Genomic DNA, 22,604 nt, shown 5'->3' on the forward strand with positions numbered 1-22,604 from the left:
CATCATTAAGATTTTTTAAAATTTATCTAACTCAGTGATATTTTTGAAATGTTTGAATTTTGATCAAAGAGGCATTTGTTCTAATAGAATATATTTTTCATCTGTGACCTTTTGTGGAGTTGTTTGAATCTTATGATTTTATAATTTTTGACAGGGATGGGGTGAGGAGAGATGTTTATGTAACTTAGATCATTTATGATCAGAGTTTACTTTAACTACAAATATTTAATATGTAAGTGTTTTACTGTTTTCACAATTATTATTTTAATAGAAACCAAAGAAACCACCACCACCTGCGAAGGGTCCAGGTAAGTACGAAACAGATTATTCATATGGCTATTTTTCACATTTTTAAGTTCTAAAACGGTGAAATTGGGTCTCCTGTAAGTCATTTATTTTCTTTTAGCAAAAATTAAATATTATGGTGATATATATAATTTTTAAAAATATATAAAAATTGAATGTTCATGTGTATTAATATCTGTCAGTATTTTTCTTAAAGTACAAACTGTATAAAATAGGAATCTTGAAAATAATTTGGATATTTTTGTTATATGGCATTTTGAGCTAAGAAAATTGACTAAGCTTAAATCTATAGAAAATAATATATTAAAAAAGAAGGCAATATATTTACCTAGTTAATAAGTTATTCTACCTTTTCAGATGCAATCCATTTTTTAATGCTGCAAACAAATACTGATTTTTTATATACTCTTCCTTCAGAGAGTGTGATAAGGCTTAAGCAAACTAGAAGAGTTTAGTTTTTCCTTTTTAAACAGTGGAATAAATTATGGAGTCCCTAGAAGAGTTTTCCAGAGTTAGAGTTTTGTCATCTGACTCTATTTCTATAAGTTCTAGCCCTTAATTTCTGATTTTTAAATGTGCTGTCCAATTTTTTTTTTCCTTGAAAGATTTGCTCTTTTTTTAGAATAATGCAAGTCCTTCCCTCCTCCATAGTTTCAGCTTTGTGTTTGCTAACCTTATCTGAGAGCAAGGGTAGGTTAAAAGTAATTTTTATGGAAGTTGGTATTGGAGCCTTTTTAGCCACTAGTCATACTGGGCTTTTAAAATTAATTAAAATTAAATAAAATAAAAAAGTTAATTCTGTAGTTGCAGTAGCAGCATTTCAAGTCTCAATGGACAGTATTGAACCACACAAAAACAGAATATTTCCATCATCACAGAAAGTTCTACTGGACAGCGGTATTGTAGAGGATGTGGACTCCCTCATTTGATAAGGAAGGAACTGAGACCACAGAGATATCACTCACTGAGGTGATCGTGGCAGGTGCAGGATTATATATTGAGCTCAGTGATTCTGGTATATTGTTCATTCTTTTAAACCATATTTTCATCTGATGTTATTTTTTAAACCTTTGCTTTTTAGGAGTATAATTATCTTTGTGCTCTAAAACTTTTTTTTTTTTTTTTTATTGTATTGACGTTTTTTGTTTTTTTCCCCCTCAGCTCCAAAGCCTGAGCTGACAGGTGCAGAGAAGAAGTATTTTCCTACAAAGCCTGAAGAAAAAGGTGAGGCAGATTCTTCTACTGTCAGAAAAATAATTCCTTTCATTGTCAGTGTAAAGAAAAGCATATCTCCACACTGAGTCATTCACACTGATTTTTAACAAGTGTTCATTATTTACTATGTAATGCTTGGGGATTTCGAAGAGGGAGTTTGTCAGGATCAATAGGAAATTAAGATTCTTACTCAAACTGATACCAGTTTACATTCATGAAAAAGTTACACCATCACCTCAGTAAGGATGTAGTATTTAATGTTATTTCAAATAATGTGTAAGAAAACTAAGCATTAAACAGTTATACTCTTATTATTTTCATAGTGTCCAAGTAGAAATACATTTAAAATATTTTTCTTAGGTATAAGAGTGAGTTCTTACTTAAAACATGTAAGTGATTTATTATGTATTATTTAATTTTCACTGCATATATTTGTCATATAAACTTGGAAAGGTATTCCAACATACCATATCTATTTTGTTTAAAAACATTACTTGTTATTGTTAACACCTCCTTCTCTTTGTACACAAAGATCTGCAGTGGCTGTATCTGGTAGATTAGGTTATATATTCTTGCAAAAACTTGAATACTGTTGCAGAATACTTTTGTTTCTACTGCCTGTGTTGTTTCTACTTCCTATCCTTGTCTCTCGCTTAAAGTGTTACTGTATTCTCTCATTTTAGTTCCTTGTCTGGCTTCTATTTCAGATTCATTTTTTAAAGACTGTTTTTCAGAAGTTTCAGATTCACAGCAAAACTAAGCAGAAAGTACAGAGTTCCCGTATTCTTGCTGCCCTACACATGCACAGCCTCCCCCACCGTCAGCATCCTGCACGATAGTGGTGCACTTGTTACAGTCAGCACACCTCCAACTGACACACCATTACCATTCAGAGTCCATAGTGTACATTAGGGGTCACTTATGGGGTTGTACATTTCATGAGTTTGGACAAATGTATATTTGTAATATCATACAGAATAGTCTCATCTCTTTAAAATTCCTGTGTTCTGTGCTTTCATCGCTCTCTCTCCCCAACCCCTGACAGCCACTGATCTTTTTATTTTCTCCATAGTTTTGCTTTTTCAGAATGTCATAGAGTTGGAGTCATACACTATGTAGCTTTTACACATCGTCTTCTTTCACTTTGTACTATGCATTTAAGGTTTATCCGTGTATTTTCATGGCTTAATAGCTCATTTCTTTTCAGTGTTGATTAATATTCCAGTGTCCAGATGTATCACAGTTTATCCATTCACTCACTGAAGGACATCTTGGTTGTTTTCAGGCTTTGGCAGTTATGAATAATGCTGCTATAAACCTTGCATACTTTTTGTGTGTACATAAGTTTTCAGTTCACTTGGGTAAATACCAAGGAATGTAATTGCTTGTTCATATGGTAAGAGTATGTTTAGTTTTGTAAGAAATTGCTAAATTGTCTTCCAAAGTGTCTGCACCATTTTGCATTCCCACCAGCAAAGAATGAGAGTTCCTGTTGCTCCACATCCTGGTCAGCATTTGGTGTTGTCGGGAACTGATCCCAAATTATTCAGTACATTTTTGGTATCATCTTCTACTCTTTTCATTCACTAAATGTAGCAAACACACTCTTGACTCTGAATATCATACACCTTCATAGCTTTATCTCTCTCATGATCTGTGCTCAGCATGGAAAGTTTTTATATCCCCAACTCGCCTTGTTTTTGCATTTGAGAGTTTTAAATTTAGATGCAAAAACAATTTATATTTAATAAAGGCATATTTCTTAATCTCAGATTAGTCCTTTGTGATATAGCTGTTGTTAGGTCCAAGTCTTGGATCAGTTTATTTTGGTACTTGGTTATAATATCTCCTACTTGAAAAACTCATCATACAAAGATACATAGAACCAAATGTAAGAAGTATGTTACTGGCTTTATTATCTTCATTATGATATTTCTTTTATAGTCCCCTTCATCAAGTAGGTAAGGGTTTTGTTAAAATTAAGAATATGACTTCTTATATTCCCTGAAATCAGTCAGTTGATCTTATAAATAAAATGGAAGGTAATGCATTTGTATTACATTTATTTGCTCAAAATCCTGGCCATGATGAAGTGTCAGGGACTGAATTTGTGCCCCTGAGACAACTAGAAAACTGGACAAAATACATACAACAGTGGTTTTAGACATCAGACAACAGGTAGCATAGGAGTGTTATCACTGAAATCAATGAGGCAAACCCTAAAATTACCCCTAGCTTATTGTCTAGAAGCAGTTTTCAGGCAGCAGAAAGGAGAAAGCCAAACAGAGCCCAGTATTCATAGAGAGTTGAGGTAATAGGAGTTTAGGGAGGCCAAGGCAGCTGTAGTTTGTGGGACAGAGTGCCAGAATGGAAGGAACTGCATAGAGTACTGAGAGAGCTCTACAGGGCTTACCATGAGGCTTTGGCCGAGTACTGAATTACATACCTGTGAAAGGAAATTTTCCATAGCTGGAGAAATAACTGCTGGAAGACATTTGATGAAACAGTTTCTGGAACTCACAAATAGTTCATGTTCCCATGAGCCACAAGACCTCATAATGCATTGAAGTCCATAAAAGGGTGTATCAGCTTAGACTAAAGGCCTTCCTTGGAAACAGATCAATCTAATTCCAGAATGCTTTACATTATAATATAACAAAATCTAGCACCCAAGAGAATAGAATTCACAATGCCCATTATCTGATCAAAAATTATCAGACATGGAAAGAAGCAAGAAAATAGCAACCAAAAGAGAAGTCAGTCCATTTAAACAGACCCAGAAATATCAAGAAATGATGGAAATAGCAGAAAGAACATTAAAATAGCTATTATAAATGTAGCCCATGTGTTCAGTAAAGTAGAAGAAAACACAAACATGATGGTGAGAGAAATGGAAAATATATAAAAGACCCAAATTGAAATTTTGCAGGCGAAGAATACAGCATCTGAAATGAAAGACACTGGATGGAATTACCAGCAGTTTGGAGACTACAGAAGGAAATATTAGTGAACTGGAAGACATAGCAATAGAAGCTATCTAAAAATATATAGAAAAAAGACTAGAAAAAAATGAACAACGCATCAGTGACCTCAGTGACAATATCAAGCGGTTTTACTTATGTGTAAATGGAGTCCCTGAGGAAATGAAGAGAGGCGACAGAAAAAATATGTGAAGAAGTAATGGTTGAAAAATCTTTAGATTTGGTGCAAATTTTAAGCCCACAGATCCAAGGAGCTCAGTGAACTCCAAGCAGAAAAAACATAAAGGAAATCACCTTAAGGCACATCATCATAAATTCTATGAAAAGCAGTGATAAAGAGAAAAACATAAAGTCTGCAAGAAAATAATTGTCAATCTTGAATTCTCTACCTGGCAAAAATACTTTTCAGGCAATGGAGGCAAAACTAAAACTTTCAGATAAAATCTGAGAGACTTCTTTGCTAGTAGACCTGTATGTACCACACAGGGAATGTTAACAGAGGTTCTTTTTGGCAGAAGGAAAATGATGCTGTTTTGGCATTTGGATGTACACAAAGTAATGAAGAATGCCAGAAGTGGTAAATATGTGAGTAAATAGAAAAGACCTTTTTCCCCTTATTTCTAAATCTTAACACCACCACCAAAACTCTTCACTGGAGAGATTTTTAAACTTACTATAAAGTGCTGATTTCAAAGTTTAGGTGTGCAAATGTAAGCAGTTTTTAAATAAGTGAAACAAGACAAATATAACAAGGGAAGCAATTCTTAATATTGTCAAAATGTTCTCATTAACCTGACATGGCTTTAATAGATCTGGTGCAAGAAATAAGTGTCAGGCATTGCCTATTAATGGGCATTGGGGGAGAGAGCCACTGTCAGTTCAGGGTCAGAGGGTCTGAATATTATTGACATAGATTAAATTATTTCTTTAAAAATAAACATAAGTTTATCTCTCTCTTGTTCCAGAGTCAACAGAGCTTTTTCAAAGCATGGCTAGGGCCACTTTGAGGAGCCTTAAGCCTTCTTACAGGAGAAACTGTGTATGCCACCAGTGTGTGCATTCATTACTTTTCTCTCTCTTTTGATCTCAGTTTCACAGAGTATGTCCTTTGAAAAGCCCTGCCATATTGAGGAGGATTAAAAAAGAGCTAGTAGAAAACATGAAACGAATCACCCTATTGCCCTTGATTCTTAGGTGATGCCCCATTATTTCGTGGGATACTTTCCCAAGTCATAAGAATGGAGTTTAAATCCTCACTGTCTACTCACTGCCCAAGCCACCACATGGGTTTTCTCAAATCTGCTTAGCAGTGTCATTCTCACTGTTTCCTCAGAGGTACCTTGAGTGCTTGCCATGCATGTTGCCCCTCAGGAGAGTAATGATAGCAACAGTTTGGAGCACAAGTTTTCTCCTGCTTTTGGGGAAGACTTTCTTGGACATACCTTTCAGTAGCCTGCTTCATTCTTACCAATGTATGAAAACGTTATTCAAATTCATTACTCAGCAAGGGAATATAATTTTAAACCAAAGTAAGATTCTCACCAGAATGGGTGAAATTTTTAAAAAGACTAACAATACGAAATGTTGGTGAGGATACAGATTCTCAGAACTCTTATACACTGTAGGTGGGAATGTAAACTGTTATATCTACTCTTGAGAACTAAAGTTGAATAAATCTATATACCCTGTTACCCAGCACTTTTAGTCCTAATTATATACTCACAAGAAATGTGTGTTCCATATGTACACCAAAAGACTCAAATAAGAAGGTTTATCATAGTATTATTTACACTGACCATTGGAAACAACACAAATGTCCATCAGTAGTTAAATGGATAAGAAAATTGAAGTATATTCATATGCCAGGATACTCTATATATAGCATAGCAACAAATGAATGAGATAGAGTTTCACACAGCAGCATATTATGATTTCAGTGGTGTAAAATTAAAATATTCATAAGTGATCTGTAGTGTTAGAAGATACCTTTGGATGGGAGCATTGAGGTAGTGACTGGGAAGAGGCGTGAGGGGAAGGAACTTAATGTGGCTAAGGTTCAGTTCTTGGCCGGAGTGATGGTTACTCAGTTGTGTTCCTGTGATGATAACTTCTTGAACTTTGTACTTAGGCTTTTGAAAATACATTATATTACAGTTTAAGTCACTTCAGTGAGATAAATATGGGTAGATTATTTTTTGTCCTGAATTTTTCTAAAATATTAGGAAAATAGATTCAGTTAAGAACATACTTGCTACTTTTTGCATAGTACTGTGTTTTTCTCTAATGTATTTCCAAACGACCAGTGATAAAGAATGGAATATTTGACTTTTTAGTCAGAATTTATGGACTTGTAATCATTCATGCTTTAGCACCAGTATTATTACTTATTTTTAAATTCTTATTCATGCAGCAGGGAACTAACCCTAATCTGAATTAATGAATGGATTAACCTAGTATGTATAGTGTTAGTAATGTATTGCTGTATTTTGTAGTAAATAAGATAGGGCATATTTGTTATTTTGCTGTATTTTGTTAACTGTCATATATCTTAGTTGTTTTAATAAAAAATTTCTTTATATGCTTATAATTTTCTGTATGTTAAGTTATCATAACATCTGTATCTTACATATGTCTTCTTTTGGGCATTTGGATAGCTAACATAAGAATGTTTTCCGTAAATCCAAATTTCCTTTTGTTTTTTTGGCCAATCTCTAGCTAAACTTAAATTCTATGCACAGTTGGATATCCACATGCAAAAGAAAAAAGTTGAACCCCTGCCTCATACCATATACAAAATTTTACTAAAAATGGATCATTCACCTAAATATAAGAGGTATAAAACTAAAACTTTTAGGAAAAAATATAGGGGTAATTCTTCATGGTCTTGGGTTTGGCAGTGGGTTCTTAGCTATGACACCAAAAGCACAGAAACAAAAGAAAAATAGTTAAATTGGATTTTATTAAAAATTAAAAACTTTTGTACAGCAAAGGATATTATCAAGGAAGTAAAAAGACAAACTACAGAATGGGAGAAAATATTTACAAGCCCTATATCCGATATCTGAAGTATGAAAAGGGTCCAGTATCTGGAATATATAAAGAACTATTATAGCTCACCAAGAGAAAGATAAACAATCCAATCAAAAAATGTGCAAAGAACTGAAATAGAATTTTTCTAAATGAGATATACAAATGACTAACAAGCATATGGCAAGATGTTCATCATTAGTCATTAGAAATGCAAACCAGGACCACATTGAGCTACCACTTCACACCCACCAGGATGTCTGTAATAATAATAAAAACTCAAAATAACAAGTATTGGCAAGGATGTGGAGAAATTGGACCCCTTGTGGCTCTGGTAGAGGAGGGAATGGGGAGTAGCTGATTAATGGGAACAGAATTTTTTTTCGGGGTGATGAAAGGGTTTTGGAACTAGATAGAGGTGGTGGTTGCATAACATTGTGAATGTACTAAATGGCACTGAGTTGTTCACTTTAAAATGGTTAATTAATTAATTATTTATTTATTTATTTTTGGCTGTGTTGGGTCTTCGTTGCTGCACGCGGGCTTTCTCTAGTTGCGGCGAGCAGGGGCTACTCTTCGTTGCGGTGTGCGGGCTTCTCATTGCAGTGGCTTCTCTCATTGTGGAGCACGGGCTCTAGACACACAGGCTTCAGTAGTCGCGGCACGTGGGCTCAGTAGTTGTGGCTCACGGGCTCTAGAGCACAGGCTCAGTAGTTGTGGCACACGAGCTTAGTTGCTCCGTGGCATGTGGGATCTTCCCGGACTAGGGATCGAACCCGTGTCCCCTGCATTGGCAGGCGGATTCTCAACCACTGTGCCACTAGGGAAGCCCTAAAATGGTTAATTTTATGTTAGGTAAATGTAACCTCAGTAAAAATAAATAAATCTAGTACTCAAACACATTGCCGTCATATATTAGTTATATAATAAATCAACATACAGTAGTAGTTGGTTTAGTTATGGATATACCTGGAATGGTGAATCTTATTTTTGTCACCTTTGATTTCCAGCAATATTGAATGTGTTCTTTTGTTTTAGACTAACCTATAGGAATTGAATTGATTTCAAGCTGTTATTTATTTATTTATTTGGCTGCGACTCACAGTATGCCGGATCTTAGTTCCCAGACCAGGGATCGAACCCTTGCCCTCTGCAGTGGAAAACAGAGTCCTAACCATTGACCTACCAGGGAATTCCACAAGCTGTTATTTACGTATCTGTTAAAAGAAGTATATTCATTTAATCAGTGAACTTCTATTTATCATTTAACATTTTCCCTGATGTTTTATCTAAAATATCTTTCTTTTAATATTTTCTAGAAATAAGTTTGGTTAACTGTTATAATTCTGATAATGATGGCTCTATCGTCTTATAGTTAGAATTGGGGAGTTAGTTGGCTTTCACTTCTGGTGGTGTAGTTACATGATGTGCTTGTACAGTTTGAAGCCATATAGAGATGCATTTTTGTACCAAATGATGACGAGGGTTTAAAAGACTAAGCTATATTTTCAGACGATCCAAGGAAGCTGTAACATAAATGATAAAACTGAAACAACAGCATTTTGTATTTTCATTGTTAGATGAAATCAGATATTTTTAACAAGGGGTTTACCCCTGGCCTTCAGTGTTTTTTTCTTTTGTTTTGTTTTGTTTTTAATTTGGCCTTTTATCAGTTTTGACTGCTGTTTGGTTTTTGCCAAGTACTTTCTTTTTTTAAAATTTATTTTATTTATTTATTTATTTGGCTGCTGTTGGGTCTTGGTTGCTGCGCGCGGGCTTTCTCTAGTTGCAGCAAGCAGGGGCTACTCTTTGTTGCGGTGCTCAGGCTTCCTCATTGTGGTGGCTTCTCTTGTTGTAGAGCACGGGCTGTAGACGCGTGGGCTTCATTAGTTGCACGCAGGCTCAGTTAGTTGTGGCTCACGGGCTCTAGAGCACAGACTCAGTAGTTGTGGAGTTCAGGCTTAGTTGCTCCGTGGCATGTGAGATCTTCCCAGACCAGGGCTCGAACCCATGTCCCCTGTACTGGCAGGCGGCTTCTTAACCACTGTGCCAGCAGGGAAGCCCCTGGCCTTCAGTGTTTGTTCAAGATTCATAATTACTGGTTTCTGATTGATAAGAAATCTCATGAAATTATTTGTGGTCCTGTGATAGGCATTCTTTTCAAAGACCTAGTAAATCTTGAAAAGTTCTCAGTATTGCTCTTGGGAGCTTTCTTATTTTTGCATATATGCCTTATAATATATTTTTGCTGGCTGCTGTATCATGAATATCTCATATGTGTGCACACGTGTCAAATTTAATACCCATTCTTAGTACCTGAAAGATCAGGAACTAAGTATGTCATTATGTTTAAAACTATGTCTTTTTGGTGATAAAATTGTTTTTATTAACATGGCATGATATTGTCCTTAATGGTTTTTTCCCAGCATATTTTCTTATCTATTTCATAGAATTATTAAATGAAATGGTACTAATAAAATTCCTAATACAATGATAAGAGTTATAAATATAAGCCTGTAATTTTTTCATCTGTGACTAATCAATCTAGCCTCAGTTCCTCTTAAAATTTTTTTTTGTCCTCATGATTATTTTTAAATAAGTACATTAAATGGCACTAGAGTTCCTACTCATTTTTAGTTCTCTGTACTTCAGTTTCAGAAAGTGACCTAGATATAAGTCTAGATAATATTGTTCTCTGCTTAGAGTAAATCATACATGATTATATTTGAGTAGAATACCAGCCCTAGAAGCAAAGGGTGGTGAGAAGACAGTAAGAAGCAGGCATTATTTGTTGATCAGAAGCTTATTAGTGGTCCTCCTTCCCATAAAAGTAGAGTTTTTTTTAAAGGATAGTTAGGATTATTAAATTATAATTTTAAAACAGTGCACATATACATGAATAGTGTCTCTTTTCTGTTTCACACCTTTCCAGCCTGACATTAGCTTTAAGAAATAGGAAAACCTAAACCGTTCTGATTGTTAGTAACCTAGTAAATATTTTTAAATAATCAGATGAAAAGTCAGTGCTGGAACAGAAGCCTTCTAAACCAGCTGCTCCACAAGTCCCACCCAAGAAACCTACTCCACCCACCAAAGCCAATAATTTACTGCGATCTCCTGGAACAGTGTACCCAAAGCGACCTGAAAAACCGGTTCCTCCACCACCTCCTGTAGCCAAGTAAGTTTTATCTAATTTGAAGTAAGTTTATTGATTTACTTGCCTTTGACATAATTTGCCCTACTGCCTTTCTAAATGTCAAAGTAATTTTTAAAGTATTTGCTTTTCATATTTTTTGTAGAGACTGTAATCTGTGTTAAATGTTAATCTTATATTCATGCTAGGTGAATATACTCATGTTAAGCTGTTTTACATTTCTTATTTTATTATGATTGGTCTTAGAGTAGAGGTTTATGTTTATGGAAGTAATCTTATAGACAAGAAAGAAAATCAGTATTATGGTATAACATCTTTAGTGTCATTATTATTATTATTTTTAATTATTTATTTATTTGGCTGTGCCAGGTCTTAGTTGCGGCATGTGGGATCTTTTAGTGGCGGCATGCAGGCTCTTAGTTGCAGCATGTGGGATCTAGCTCCCTGACCAGGGATCGAACCCAGGCCCCCTGCGTTGGGAATGTGGAGTCTTAACCACTGGACCACCAGGGAAGTCCCTCTTTAGTGTCATTAAATCACAGTGTTAAAAGATGGTCATGCTTTACATACAAATGATTTTTGCATGTGTTTGATTTTTCTCATTTTAGGATTAATGGAGACGTTTCTACCATTTTATCAAAATTTGAAACTGAGCCAGTATCAAAACCAAAGCTAGATTCTGAACAGTTACCACTTAGACCAAAATCAGTAGACCTAGATACATTTACAGTTAGAAGCTCTAAAGAAACAGGTAAGTTAACATGTGGAAAGGTGGTGCATAAAAAGAAGTTGCAAATGTAGTTTTCAGAAACTATTTAAAATAAGAAAGTTGTGTATGTAATTTGTGTGTGGATAGATGCAGTGGAAATTTATTAAAATTTTTAAAAATCTCTGAAGTCGAAATAGAAAAATGAAACTGAAAGAATATAAATGGGCAAGGTATTTATGGTTCACATAAACTTTCTCACTGGTCAGAGAACTGAGATGGATATTAAAAGATCAGTCATTTATCATTCTATCCCTTTATAATGAAGTGACCATACCATCTAACTTAAGCAGATGTGAGTGACAGAGACTTTCAGTGCCCACACTAGATTATATTTAAGCAGACTATTTTTATTTTTCCACTTAAATCTCAAGATACTTTTGTTTCCAATTCTGGAAAATAGGCTTTCTTATGACTCTCTCTCTCTGTATATATCTGTCTATCTCAGCAGGCTTTACTTCTTTAGCTAAATATTATTCCTTAAGCTTTAGGACTGATTTTTCAGCCCATTAATCATCTTTGTCTCCTGGTTTTTTATACTTCTCAGTTGTAAAATGGAATGCTTGAAACAGAAAATTCTTTTTTTTTTTTTTGCTTCAGAGAAGTCTTGATACAAGGTCTCACTGTTAAAGGCATTGCACCATCATTAGTTTGTGGTAATGCTTATTTTATAGCACTTTGCGTTCGTTTTTAGTTTTTTAACATTTTAAAAGCATTTTCTCATATATATTCTTATTTTAACACTGACTCTCTAAGAGGTAGATGCCATTTTCCCCTATTTTGCATCTAAACAAAGTAAGCTAAAGACACAGCAAGTGTTCAAGATCATGTAAACCAGAAGAGAACTCTTTAAATCCCCTTTATATAAAGTTCTCTGTGATTTTCTTTAAAAAAAAATTAATGTCGACGTACTTTTTAGCTTCAAGTTAACAGTTCTTTACATTTAAACTTGAAGGCCAGTTACACTAAGATTTTTTTTGTCACTCTATTGTAAAATGTGCTACCTTTCAAAATTTTTAGGTGATTTTTTTCTTTGTTCTCTTTAGTTTGTCAGTACAAAAGCTCTAACCTAAGCATAGTCTCCTTCAGTTTTTTAATTGGAATGTCTTATAGATCTTTCATCATGTTTTTGGAGCCTACCTGATCTGGATGAAGCCATAGTCATCAATAATTTCTGGAAATTGAGATGTTGATTGTATTTTAGAGACAGTCACTCAAATATATTCAGTCTGTTTTTGGTGAAAATTGTTCTAATTTACTGTTAGTTAAATAAAAAACAAAAAAAACTTCGTGTTTTTTTAAAGTATCCTTTAATTTTTTTTAAATTGAGGTTACTGGTAAAAAATGTAATTCTATTAGTTCTTACTGTTTTCTGTTTGATTTAAAATGTAGCTAGAAATGTGTTTTCAAAAGTAATAGGGAAAAATTTAAGCACACACTTTTAACTCTGGATATCAAAAATCCATAGGTATTATCTTTTGAATTTCCACAATTTTCTGCAGTCTTTCTTTATCAGAAGTCTTAAATTTTGATGAGTCTTTGGGAGCTGAAAGGGTAATATTTAGAGCTTATTATTTTTTTTCTGTATTTTTTGTTACTTTGTATCATTCTTCAACATTTGCTTTGTTTAGTTTTCTCAAAGTCGTGGAAATTACCAAAATAATTTAAGTCAGTTAAAACAAATTTTCACTTTTTTTCCAAACTTTATCTACATATGATTACCAGCAAGCTTTATTTCCTTTGGTACATTTCTAAATACCATGTAACAATGTCAGACTATTGGTGGTTGAAAAGTTCTTTTTCCTTTATATTTTAGTCCCATTTCTTGTCTTACATCCATAGCTATTATTTGTTCTTCATTAAAAATGTGAGGCTTTGTGGAACAGAGTTTGAAAATTTCTAACTTCTAGTTTGCTTTTTTGTTTAAATAAATAAGGAGGTAATTTAGAGGTGCCGAGACACATACACGTTCAAAAAACTAACAGCTGACTTCCAAGTTTCAGTCTTTATATCTTCCACTATCACACTGCCTTTGGTGTACTGCACTTACACCCTATAAAGTTCAGAAAATAGAAATTTTGGAAATTGAGTTCATATTAAGTAGCAAATATTTACTGAGCAGCTGTGTATTTGCAGTAGTGTTTTGGGCACAAATAGTACGCTAAGATCTTAAAAGGCATAGCTGCTGACAGCAAGTAGCTTACGTCTCCAACCTCAACTCAGACTATTCCTTATTTCCTTTTTTTAAAATTAGAATATCATGTCCTTAGTACTTGAAGTATAAAAGTGTTTTACCTCTTCTTTGAGTTGTTGGCACCTTATAAAAAAAACTGTGTTCTGTATTAGATACAGCCTCAAATTTGGCATTAGATTGAGGCATGTTTTAATTTACATATATGGCCCAGTTTGAAGTTTTAAATTTTTTAAATGACATATGAAACTAGCCCTTTAACGTAAGTTTCAGAAAGTTTAAAACATACATGAAAATCTCCTTAGAGTTTAATTATTTTGTAAAAGAATAATTTGAGGCGCAATGATATAGTAGAATTTGCTGTTAAAAAAAATGTGAGTTTTAAATTATTAGCTAATTGGTCATTGGCATGTTTCTTCGCTTATTTTCTCACTTAACTAACAATTGAATGATCCATCATATCTATGATACCTATTAGAAAACCTGACATGGAAGTTGTTATAAAATGTAATTTCCCTTCTTCCCCTCCTCCACTGTTAATCGCTTCTTAACTCTGTTTCTGCTCTTATCTATTAAGGATGTAAATTCCTTTCGTTACTCTCTGATATGATTGTATACAAACCCATATATAAACATATATATTCAGGTGTATAAATACAGTCTTTTTGTTCATAAGAAAAACATTCCTAGAATATTCAATTTGTTTCATTTTTTTAAGATTTTTCATAAATATTCTCATATATGATACAAGATAGTACTACAAATTGCAGAGCTATCAGACCATGTTTTAATTTTTTTCTCTTTTTCCAATACTTCATCAAAAATTGGTTTAGGATAGTCTCATTGCTACTACAGGTTAATTGTAAAGTTCACATAGTCTAAGTATTTCTAAAATAGTAAATTTTCCAGGAAGTAAAATTGGTTTACAATTAGTTTTAAACTACAAGACAGAAAACTTAGTGGAAACATAGCTATTTCATTAAGAAAGCACAGTCGATGAAGTATTCTTAGAGTGTAGTATCTTATCATTTTTCATTATCTTTTGTGATAAATTCTTCTTGGATTAAAGGAAATTTTTAGAGATATATACATTATTTGATCTGAAAACCTTCATTGTTAAATAGGGCAACATTCTTTCTCTTCAGTTCTATTTAATAATTGATCTATTTTGTTTGAATTAATTTCCCAATATTTATTCATTTATTTCTTCCAGAAAGAATTTATGGTGAGATTTTTTGAATACAGTGTTTACCTGTTGAGTGGTAGACACTGTAAAAAGCGAGCCTGTATCTAAACTAGTATTAAAACAAAACAAAACACCCTACCCTAAAAGGTAGAATTTACCTGGGAAATAAGAGCAGTAATTAAAATTTTTATTTTCTAATAATAATTTCCTTGATAGTATCATTATAGAGAGTATCACTTAAGGCACTACTGTATTTTTATAGTGGGATATTTAAAAATAATATTTGGCATATATTTTTTCCTATTATACCATGCCAGAATTAAAATTGCCTCTTTTATTGTAACTACTATCATGTGCTGAGGACCAAAACTTTGACTAAAAGGTGGTTTAATTTCAGTTATAACTATATCAATGAATTGTTAATATGTTGATTTATTACTCTGAGCTCTAATTTTAGTACTAAAACATTCTTTTAGAAGTTGTCTTGGTGTTCAGTGAGTAATTTAAAAAAGACTTCTTTCTAGTTTAATGTATTTTGCAATTCATACTAATCATAATTTTTCCTTTTGAAAGACGAATAAATCTAAAATCTAATACACATCTTAATGTAAGTTTAGATAAACTGCAATATCTGCTAAACATTAAAATGTTTCTATTCATTCTACAACTGTTCCTTTTTCCTGCTTTGTAAAATAATTTTTTTGGTTTAGTCTTTTTTCTAGACATTCCTATCCTTGACTTTTCTTTCCAGATTTTGTTTCCTAGCCTGTTTGCCATGTTTCCCTTCTTACGTGTCAGGAAATTATCCTACCTTTCTCCATTTTGGTAAGATGACAATTTATAAAAGAAATAAAAATAATATAGTCAATATGAATAGGTGGTGCACATTGAGTTTTCTTTGTAATTTTACTAAAGTGTACATGTTTGTCTGTCTATTCTAACCCTTTTGGTTTTCCATTTTAAAATAAAATGAAATTCATATTGGAAATATTTTCTTGATAGTTAGTTTAAAATATTCTTTTGATAAAAGGTTATTTTAGTTGACAACCATAAAAGTCAGGGTTTTTCTCCCAAAATTTTGTATTTATTTTGATATTTTAAAATTCCATGTCTTAGGCAATGTGTAGACATGTAAATGGCTGGCAGAGTGACAATGTGATGGCAAGAGTTAAGTGATTGTCATGCCTTTTATGCCGTGTGTAAAATATAAATCCACTGATACCACTCTTAGGTAAATTTAAAAGCATTCAAGTATATCATGAGTCAGAAATGTGCACTGTTTCACTTTACTAACCTAATGACTTAAATGGAGGACCTGAGAGAGTTTTAGAATAGTAAAATTACTTGTCTTGGTGTTGTGGCCCAAAACTGGACATACAGAAGACATTTTTACATGAGCATGGTGTATAATTTTGTAAATCTTCCTTTTATTTACCCTTTTAATTTATCTTCATCTCTTCCTTTGTTTTTGTTTGTTTCTTTTTCTTTTTAAAAGTTGCTTAAATATGCATTTGAAAATAATCTCCACAGGCCAAAATGGATTGTACTTTTCAAGGTTTTTTTTGTAGGTTGTCAATGCATATTTATCGATGTAAAAACAATTTTTAACCCTTCAAACTATAGCATATTTTTAACATCTTTTAAAATATTGTTTTCTTTGTTTACAAAATTAACAAATGAGATATTTAAATATATGTTTAAGTTCAAGGTCTTTCACATTATATAATGCATTCTCCATTAAAGCCACTGTCTTTCTTATTGTGGTTTGTTGTATATTATAATTATTTATAGACAATTATTGAACAACTCAACACAAAAATTAATCCAAGCCCATTAGATTGCCTGTTGTGGTATATTAGCCTAGTGACTAGATCCAAGATAGAACATACAAAGTAATCCCAGAGTGTGAAGATGGAAAAGAATTAACAGAGGTCAACAAATACTTACAGTTGTTACAAAATGTATATTGCCAGTTAGTGGTAACCTCCTCCTGTTTTACCTTTGTGTCCTCCATCCCTTTAAAAAAAATTCTCTAAATAAATTACTTTGAATATGAAATTTTATGAGTAAGCTTTAGGGGCAGTAATGATAAGTATCTTTAGATTTCTTTTAAGAAATAACAGTTCTCTGAGTTTGGACATCTAAATATTTGACAGAAAGCATCATAAACTTCCAAGCAATGGCAACGTGAAGAATGATTCCGTACCTGGAAGACAAGGCAAAAGATACCTGCTGCCATAATGAGTGACAGCATATTTACTGTGATTAATATTCTTAGTTTGGAATCTGGGCCAAAGGAAAATTATAATGACAGTGGAAGTGCCAGGAATTAACCTTAGGGTTCTTATTACCACTTATAGATATCTGGGCTTCAAAATTAAAGACCAACTCCTTCAGCAAGGTTTTCTGGACCATCTAGAAAAAGGGAATGTATTACATACCATTGTTTCAGAGATAGAAGTTACCTAGATTTGTCCTTAAACTCAAGTTATTGGATCAAAGGTCAACCAGCCTTTGATGGTGGGGAAGCAAATGGATGATTTATGTAGCATTTTCCCTTGGTATCTGATTTGCCTTAGATTTATAACTATCGTCTGATTCCTACACATGATAATGTCTAAGCAGAAGTACAGTGAACTATAAACAGGTCGAGTCTCAGCTACAGTATACTATGCACATATATATATGAAGACACATTAAATTACACTTTCACTTTACATTAAGAAATGCAATTGGAAAGCAGCAGGGTCCCAGATAAAATTGAGTTAAAAAAATTTTAATATTGGGATATTACTTGAACTTTAAAATACATTTCATAAGTTAGTTTTTTGATATGTTGTAATTAATTCTGAGTTGAAGAAGTAGATCGTGATTTTTTTTATAAGCAAGAACTTAGGGTGGCTGCTTTTTCATACTACAGCTTGTGGTACGGATATATATCCTTCAGTAAGAACTTTTGTTGAGATCTAAGTCTCTGTTAAAAACATGAACTTTATATTGTTAATATATAAAATGTATCAGGTAAAGAGGATGTTTGTTTTTGAGGGTGAGTGTTGTTTTCCAAATGCATATGAAAAGCACAGGTCAACTTGTGAGTCTTGGTGGTGTTCTTTTTAATTTTATAGTTTGTTAAAAATCAGAGACGTTCTTTTTTGCCTTTTAAAATGTGCAGTTATCTCTTAATAGATATGTTTACCTTTATTCTCCAGATCTTGTAAATTTTGATGACATAGCTTCCTCAGAAAACTTGCTACATCTCACCGCAAATAGACCGAAGATGCCTGGAAGAAGATTGCCTGGCCGCTTCAATGGTGGACATTCTGTGAGTTACGTTTAGTATTATAAAACACAGAGAATTTAGTAAATCCAGAGTCCTTCTGAAGATAAGAATGAGGGGGGGACTTATAGCTTCACTGAAGTTTAAAAATCAGGAAGATAGCTATACTCAAGTGGCCAAGGGTTGTACTTAAGAGATATGGGGGAAGAGACCTGTTCATTTCCACAGGATGTGGAATGGAAGGTTACAGAATCAGAAGCAGAGTTGTCCTAAGACCATAACCACAGAGCACAGTGTCAAGAGGGGACAGGGGACCTGTGCAATATACTTGTCCAAAAGCAGTAATTAGAATTGAGTGGTACATATTCACTTCAGGAAAGAATGAGAACATTTTTTTCCCCCCTGAAATAGTCAGTGTTTTTTGTAGTGCTAATCCTGGTCTCTAAATGTGTAACTTCTTTTTAATGCTCTCAGTATATTGCCTGGGATACTGGTAGTACTTCAGTGTTAATACATTAGCTCTTAAGTACTATTGTGCTTTTAAATTACCTAAGTAGGGAAAATTTTTGTTGCTAATAGGCAAGCTGTTTTTCCACCCTCAAGATATGCAACTGTGTTATTCAGCGTGAAATTATGTAAAATCCTGTTAACAATAATGGAATATCTGGAACAGTATCTGCTACAAACGGTGATAAAAGTTACTTACTTTATTATCCAGATGCTTACTGCCTTTTCTTTCTTTGGTGTTTTCTGTTTCTTGATTTAAAAAAAAAATCATTCAGCCAACTCAAAGCCCAGAAAAAATCCTGAAGTTACCAAAAGAAGATGATAGTGCCAACCTAAAGCCATCTGAATTTAAGAAGGATTCATGCTACTCTCCAAAGGTAAGGTGCATTGTGGTCTAAGATGTGTATAATTTGTAGGCTTCTTTGTGAACATGAAAATTGTGGAATTTAACATGTCCTTCAGGAAGAATTATTTCTTCTGCCAGGAAATAAAATAATTCCACTAAAACTAAATAAAATAAAATAATTACTGTTAAACTTAAGTTACATTATTCTCTGTAGATCTTTTTTAGGAGAGTCACATTATTTTAAGTGAGTAATACAAATGTTACATGTTTCATATTTTTTAAGGCATAGATCTATATACATTTGTTTCATTTCCCATTAAACATGCACTCCTTAGGCAGAAGCCATCACTCTTTTACTCCTTATGTAACTTGGTGCTTGGCACCATAATAAGCACTGAATACACACTGGAACGAATGGTAGAATACATGGATTCTTCCGTCTGTTACGTGGTGTTAAAGAGTCTTTGCTAAACCCTTGCCATTTTAGGATAGTATTACCACAACTGACACACATCTTATATTTGAGAAGATCATGCCTGTTCCTCAAATTCATTTCAAGGCATTTGACTGCTTTTCAGTTTGTCAGATACACTTAATCTGAATTCTCTCAGCTGTTAGCAGTCTATTGAAATTTTACTTGTTGTTACCTAAGTGAAATGGTAAAAGAATGTCAGGCCATGGATCCATTTTAATGCCTCTTCTATGGACTTACTAAATCCTTCATAATTGCTTTTAATTGGAGCTCTCTGGATATTCTAAATAATAACTTTAATATGAAGGATCAAAGCAGTACCTTAATCATGCTTTTATATTCTTGCTTCTAGATGTTCCACTAGGTAAACCATAAGATAAATCTAATGGATCTTCTTTTCTCTCTCTTTTTTTTTTTTTAAATAAAGCCCTTGACATTTCTCACAAAAACCCTTAGTATTTACAAGTTTATTCTTTGGTCGTTTAGTGGTTTTTCCAGTTATGAACGTCAAACTGCTTTTTGGATTTTCAAGTTTTTTATTTATCTTGGAAGTATTACTTCAGTTATTTATCTCCTTGCAGTAAAAATCTTTTGCATTTATAATGTAATATTAAATGTAAATACAAATAAAAATTTTCTGTTTATTATATGTTTTCAGCCGTCTGTTTACCTTTCAACACCTTCAAGTGCTTCTAAACCAAATACAGCTGCTTTTCTAACTCCGTTAGAAATCAAAGCTAAGCTAGAAACAGAAAATTCTTTGGATGAACTTAAAGCTCAGATTGTTGAATTGCTGTGTGTTGTGGAAGCACTAAAAAAGGATCATGGGTACGTAGCCCTTATTTTCTTCTTTGAGCACTACTTAACACATGTGTAAAGAATTCTTTCAAATTATATCAAGTAAAGAAGTAATCTGCCAAGTTTCTAGTATGAGCAAGTTTGTTTTCAAAGAAATTTTTATTGATAGTGTCTCTCTAGGCAAAAAAGCTTGAAGTAGAAAACATAATAATTAGAAACTCTATTAATTCTAGTTATTCTAATTAGGAATTGGAAAGCTTGGATATGAAAACCCAGCCCAATTATGAAAAAGGCAAACCAGGTAGATCAGAAAGTAGTAGCTCGATTACAGAATTGGTTCTAGTAGCTTGATTATAGAAAAATGTCCAATAGGCACATGAAAAGATGTTCAACATCGTTAGTCATTAGCACATGCAAATCAAAACCACAATGAGATGCTACTTTGTACCCACTAGGATGGCTGTAATAAAAAATATGAATGATACAAGTGTTGTCAAGGATGTGAGAAATTGGAACCCTCGTGCCTTGCCGGTGGGCATGTAAAATGGTACAGCCACTCTGGAAAACAGTCTGGCAGTTACTCCAAAAGTTAAATTTCATGTTCTATATGACCCAGCAATTCCTCGCCAAGGTATAGTACTGCCCAAGAGAATTGAAAACAAGTGTTCAAACGAAAACTTGTACATAGGTGTTTATAGTATTATTCATAATAGCCAAAAAGTTCGAACAACCCAACTGTCCATCAACTGATGAATAGATAAACAAGATGTGGTACATCCATTCAATGGAATGTTATTCAGCCGTAAGAAGCAATGAAGTACTAATACATGTTATATCATAGATGAACCTTAAACACATAATTTGAGGCTAGAAATGTCAAACATGGTTTAATTAGTCTTAAGAGTATTAGGAAAAGCCATTTTATTTTGGATCTGTGGTGTATCTGTATACACATTTGGTTTTCTTCTCAGAGGACTTTGATCACTGTTTCTGCTGGGGTTGAGTTGGATATTTATAAAACAAATGGGTTGGGATAGGTGATTTGTAAGGCCTTTCTCTTAACTCTGAAAGTTTTTGATAATGGTATATGGTGAGGCATGCCTAAGTAAAAGTTAGGGACTTTTTAGAGCGAAAATAAATTTAAAAGACCACCTGCTATAGTCCCCTCCCTTCTTTTAAATGAAGAAATAAAGGTTTAGAGAGGTAAAGCTAGTTATGTAAGATCACACAGCTCTTAAGTGGCAGAGCTGGAACTCAAACTTGGATCTTCTATTGATTTAGAGATCTTTTCTTACAAACATTATTATGTGAATTTTAAAATGTGTTAACATTTTAAACATACTTCTGCAAAAGCCCAGTAGGTAAAATAGATCAAAGATCAGCTAATCTAACTAAACTGAGGGTGAGGGTTCAGGTGCTCCTCCCCTACTCCAGCTTCTTCTCTGGCCTCTGAGAGTATCTCATGGAATATGGAATCTGGTATAATACTCATCGCCAGAGACCGTGTTACCACTGATTTTGAATTCACTGTTTCTCCTTCAATTCTTTGTTGACATCGGATTATTTATTTAAAAAAATATTGAGATTAACAACATGATGTATTTGTAGTTTGCAGAGCACATCTACAAACATCTCTTAGAAACATAAACTTATCTTGAATGCCTACTTAAAAAACATATATTGTGCACATTTATATCATACATAGAGAGAAAATTTGATACATGATATTTCTTGAATTCTTCAGTTTATCTTGGTTTAAGTTTGGCAAATTTATCCACAGTTTCTGCAATAAGCATATTATAAACTGTAAGTTCATTTATCTAGTAAATATTTATTGAGCACCTCTCAGGTACCAGTTAGAGGACAATCTGATTTGTTAATTTTGACATTTTGCATTTTTGATACCAAGTGTGCTATAATGAAATAATAAATCCACGTACAAATTGCCCATAGGTGCTCTTAAATAAGCTGTAGAATGAATAAAAATATTAATGACTTACATATATTATTTATCAGATATTTTAGAAGTCTTTCCAAAGAGTTTTTTAAAAGTCTTGAGTTCCTCTTGGAAAATGAAACGGAGGGGAAAATGACTATATAAAAATATACAAGGGAACCTAGAGAAATGAAAACATGAGTTACAGAAGAGGGATTGTTGGCTGCAGTTTTTTGTTTATTGGTTTGGATTTTAATGTAATAGTTAATTAAAAGAAAAAAAAACAGAGAAAGATATGTAAAGTCCAGGTTATTGTATTAAAAATTATAATTTGCCTTGCACTGTGACATACTTTCCCATTCATTTTCCCAAATTATTTGGGCTGTGTGTCCTGCCTTGGAAATGGATGATAACAGAATATGGAAAATTACCTGTATTCACT

The 22,604-nt window shown here is 33.3% G+C and overlaps 1 protein-coding gene across 2 annotated transcripts in view; it reads left to right on the forward strand.

The window, feature by feature from the left end:
* The window catches only part of CD2AP (CD2 associated protein), a 108,226-nt gene that overhangs the window by 79,879 nt on the left and 5,743 nt on the right, over positions 1-22,604 (forward strand). For both annotated transcript variants that reach the window (XM_007451910.1, XM_007451909.1), the window contains exons 10-16: positions 272-308; positions 1,468-1,530; positions 10,542-10,707; positions 11,292-11,434; positions 18,036-18,148; positions 18,886-18,987; positions 20,087-20,256. In XM_007451910.1, the coding sequence (XP_007451972.1) occupies positions 272-308; positions 1,468-1,530; positions 10,542-10,707; positions 11,292-11,434; positions 18,036-18,148; positions 18,886-18,987; positions 20,087-20,256 (794 nt within the window). The remainder of the gene's footprint in view (positions 1-271; positions 309-1,467; positions 1,531-10,541; positions 10,708-11,291; positions 11,435-18,035; positions 18,149-18,885; positions 18,988-20,086; positions 20,257-22,604) is intronic.

This window comes from Lipotes vexillifer, unplaced genomic scaffold (assembly GCF_000442215.2).
Source record: "Lipotes vexillifer unplaced genomic scaffold, Lipotes_vexillifer_v1.1 scaffold147, whole genome shotgun sequence".
In the NCBI taxonomy this organism is placed as follows: Eukaryota; Metazoa; Chordata; class Mammalia; order Artiodactyla; family Lipotidae; genus Lipotes; species Lipotes vexillifer.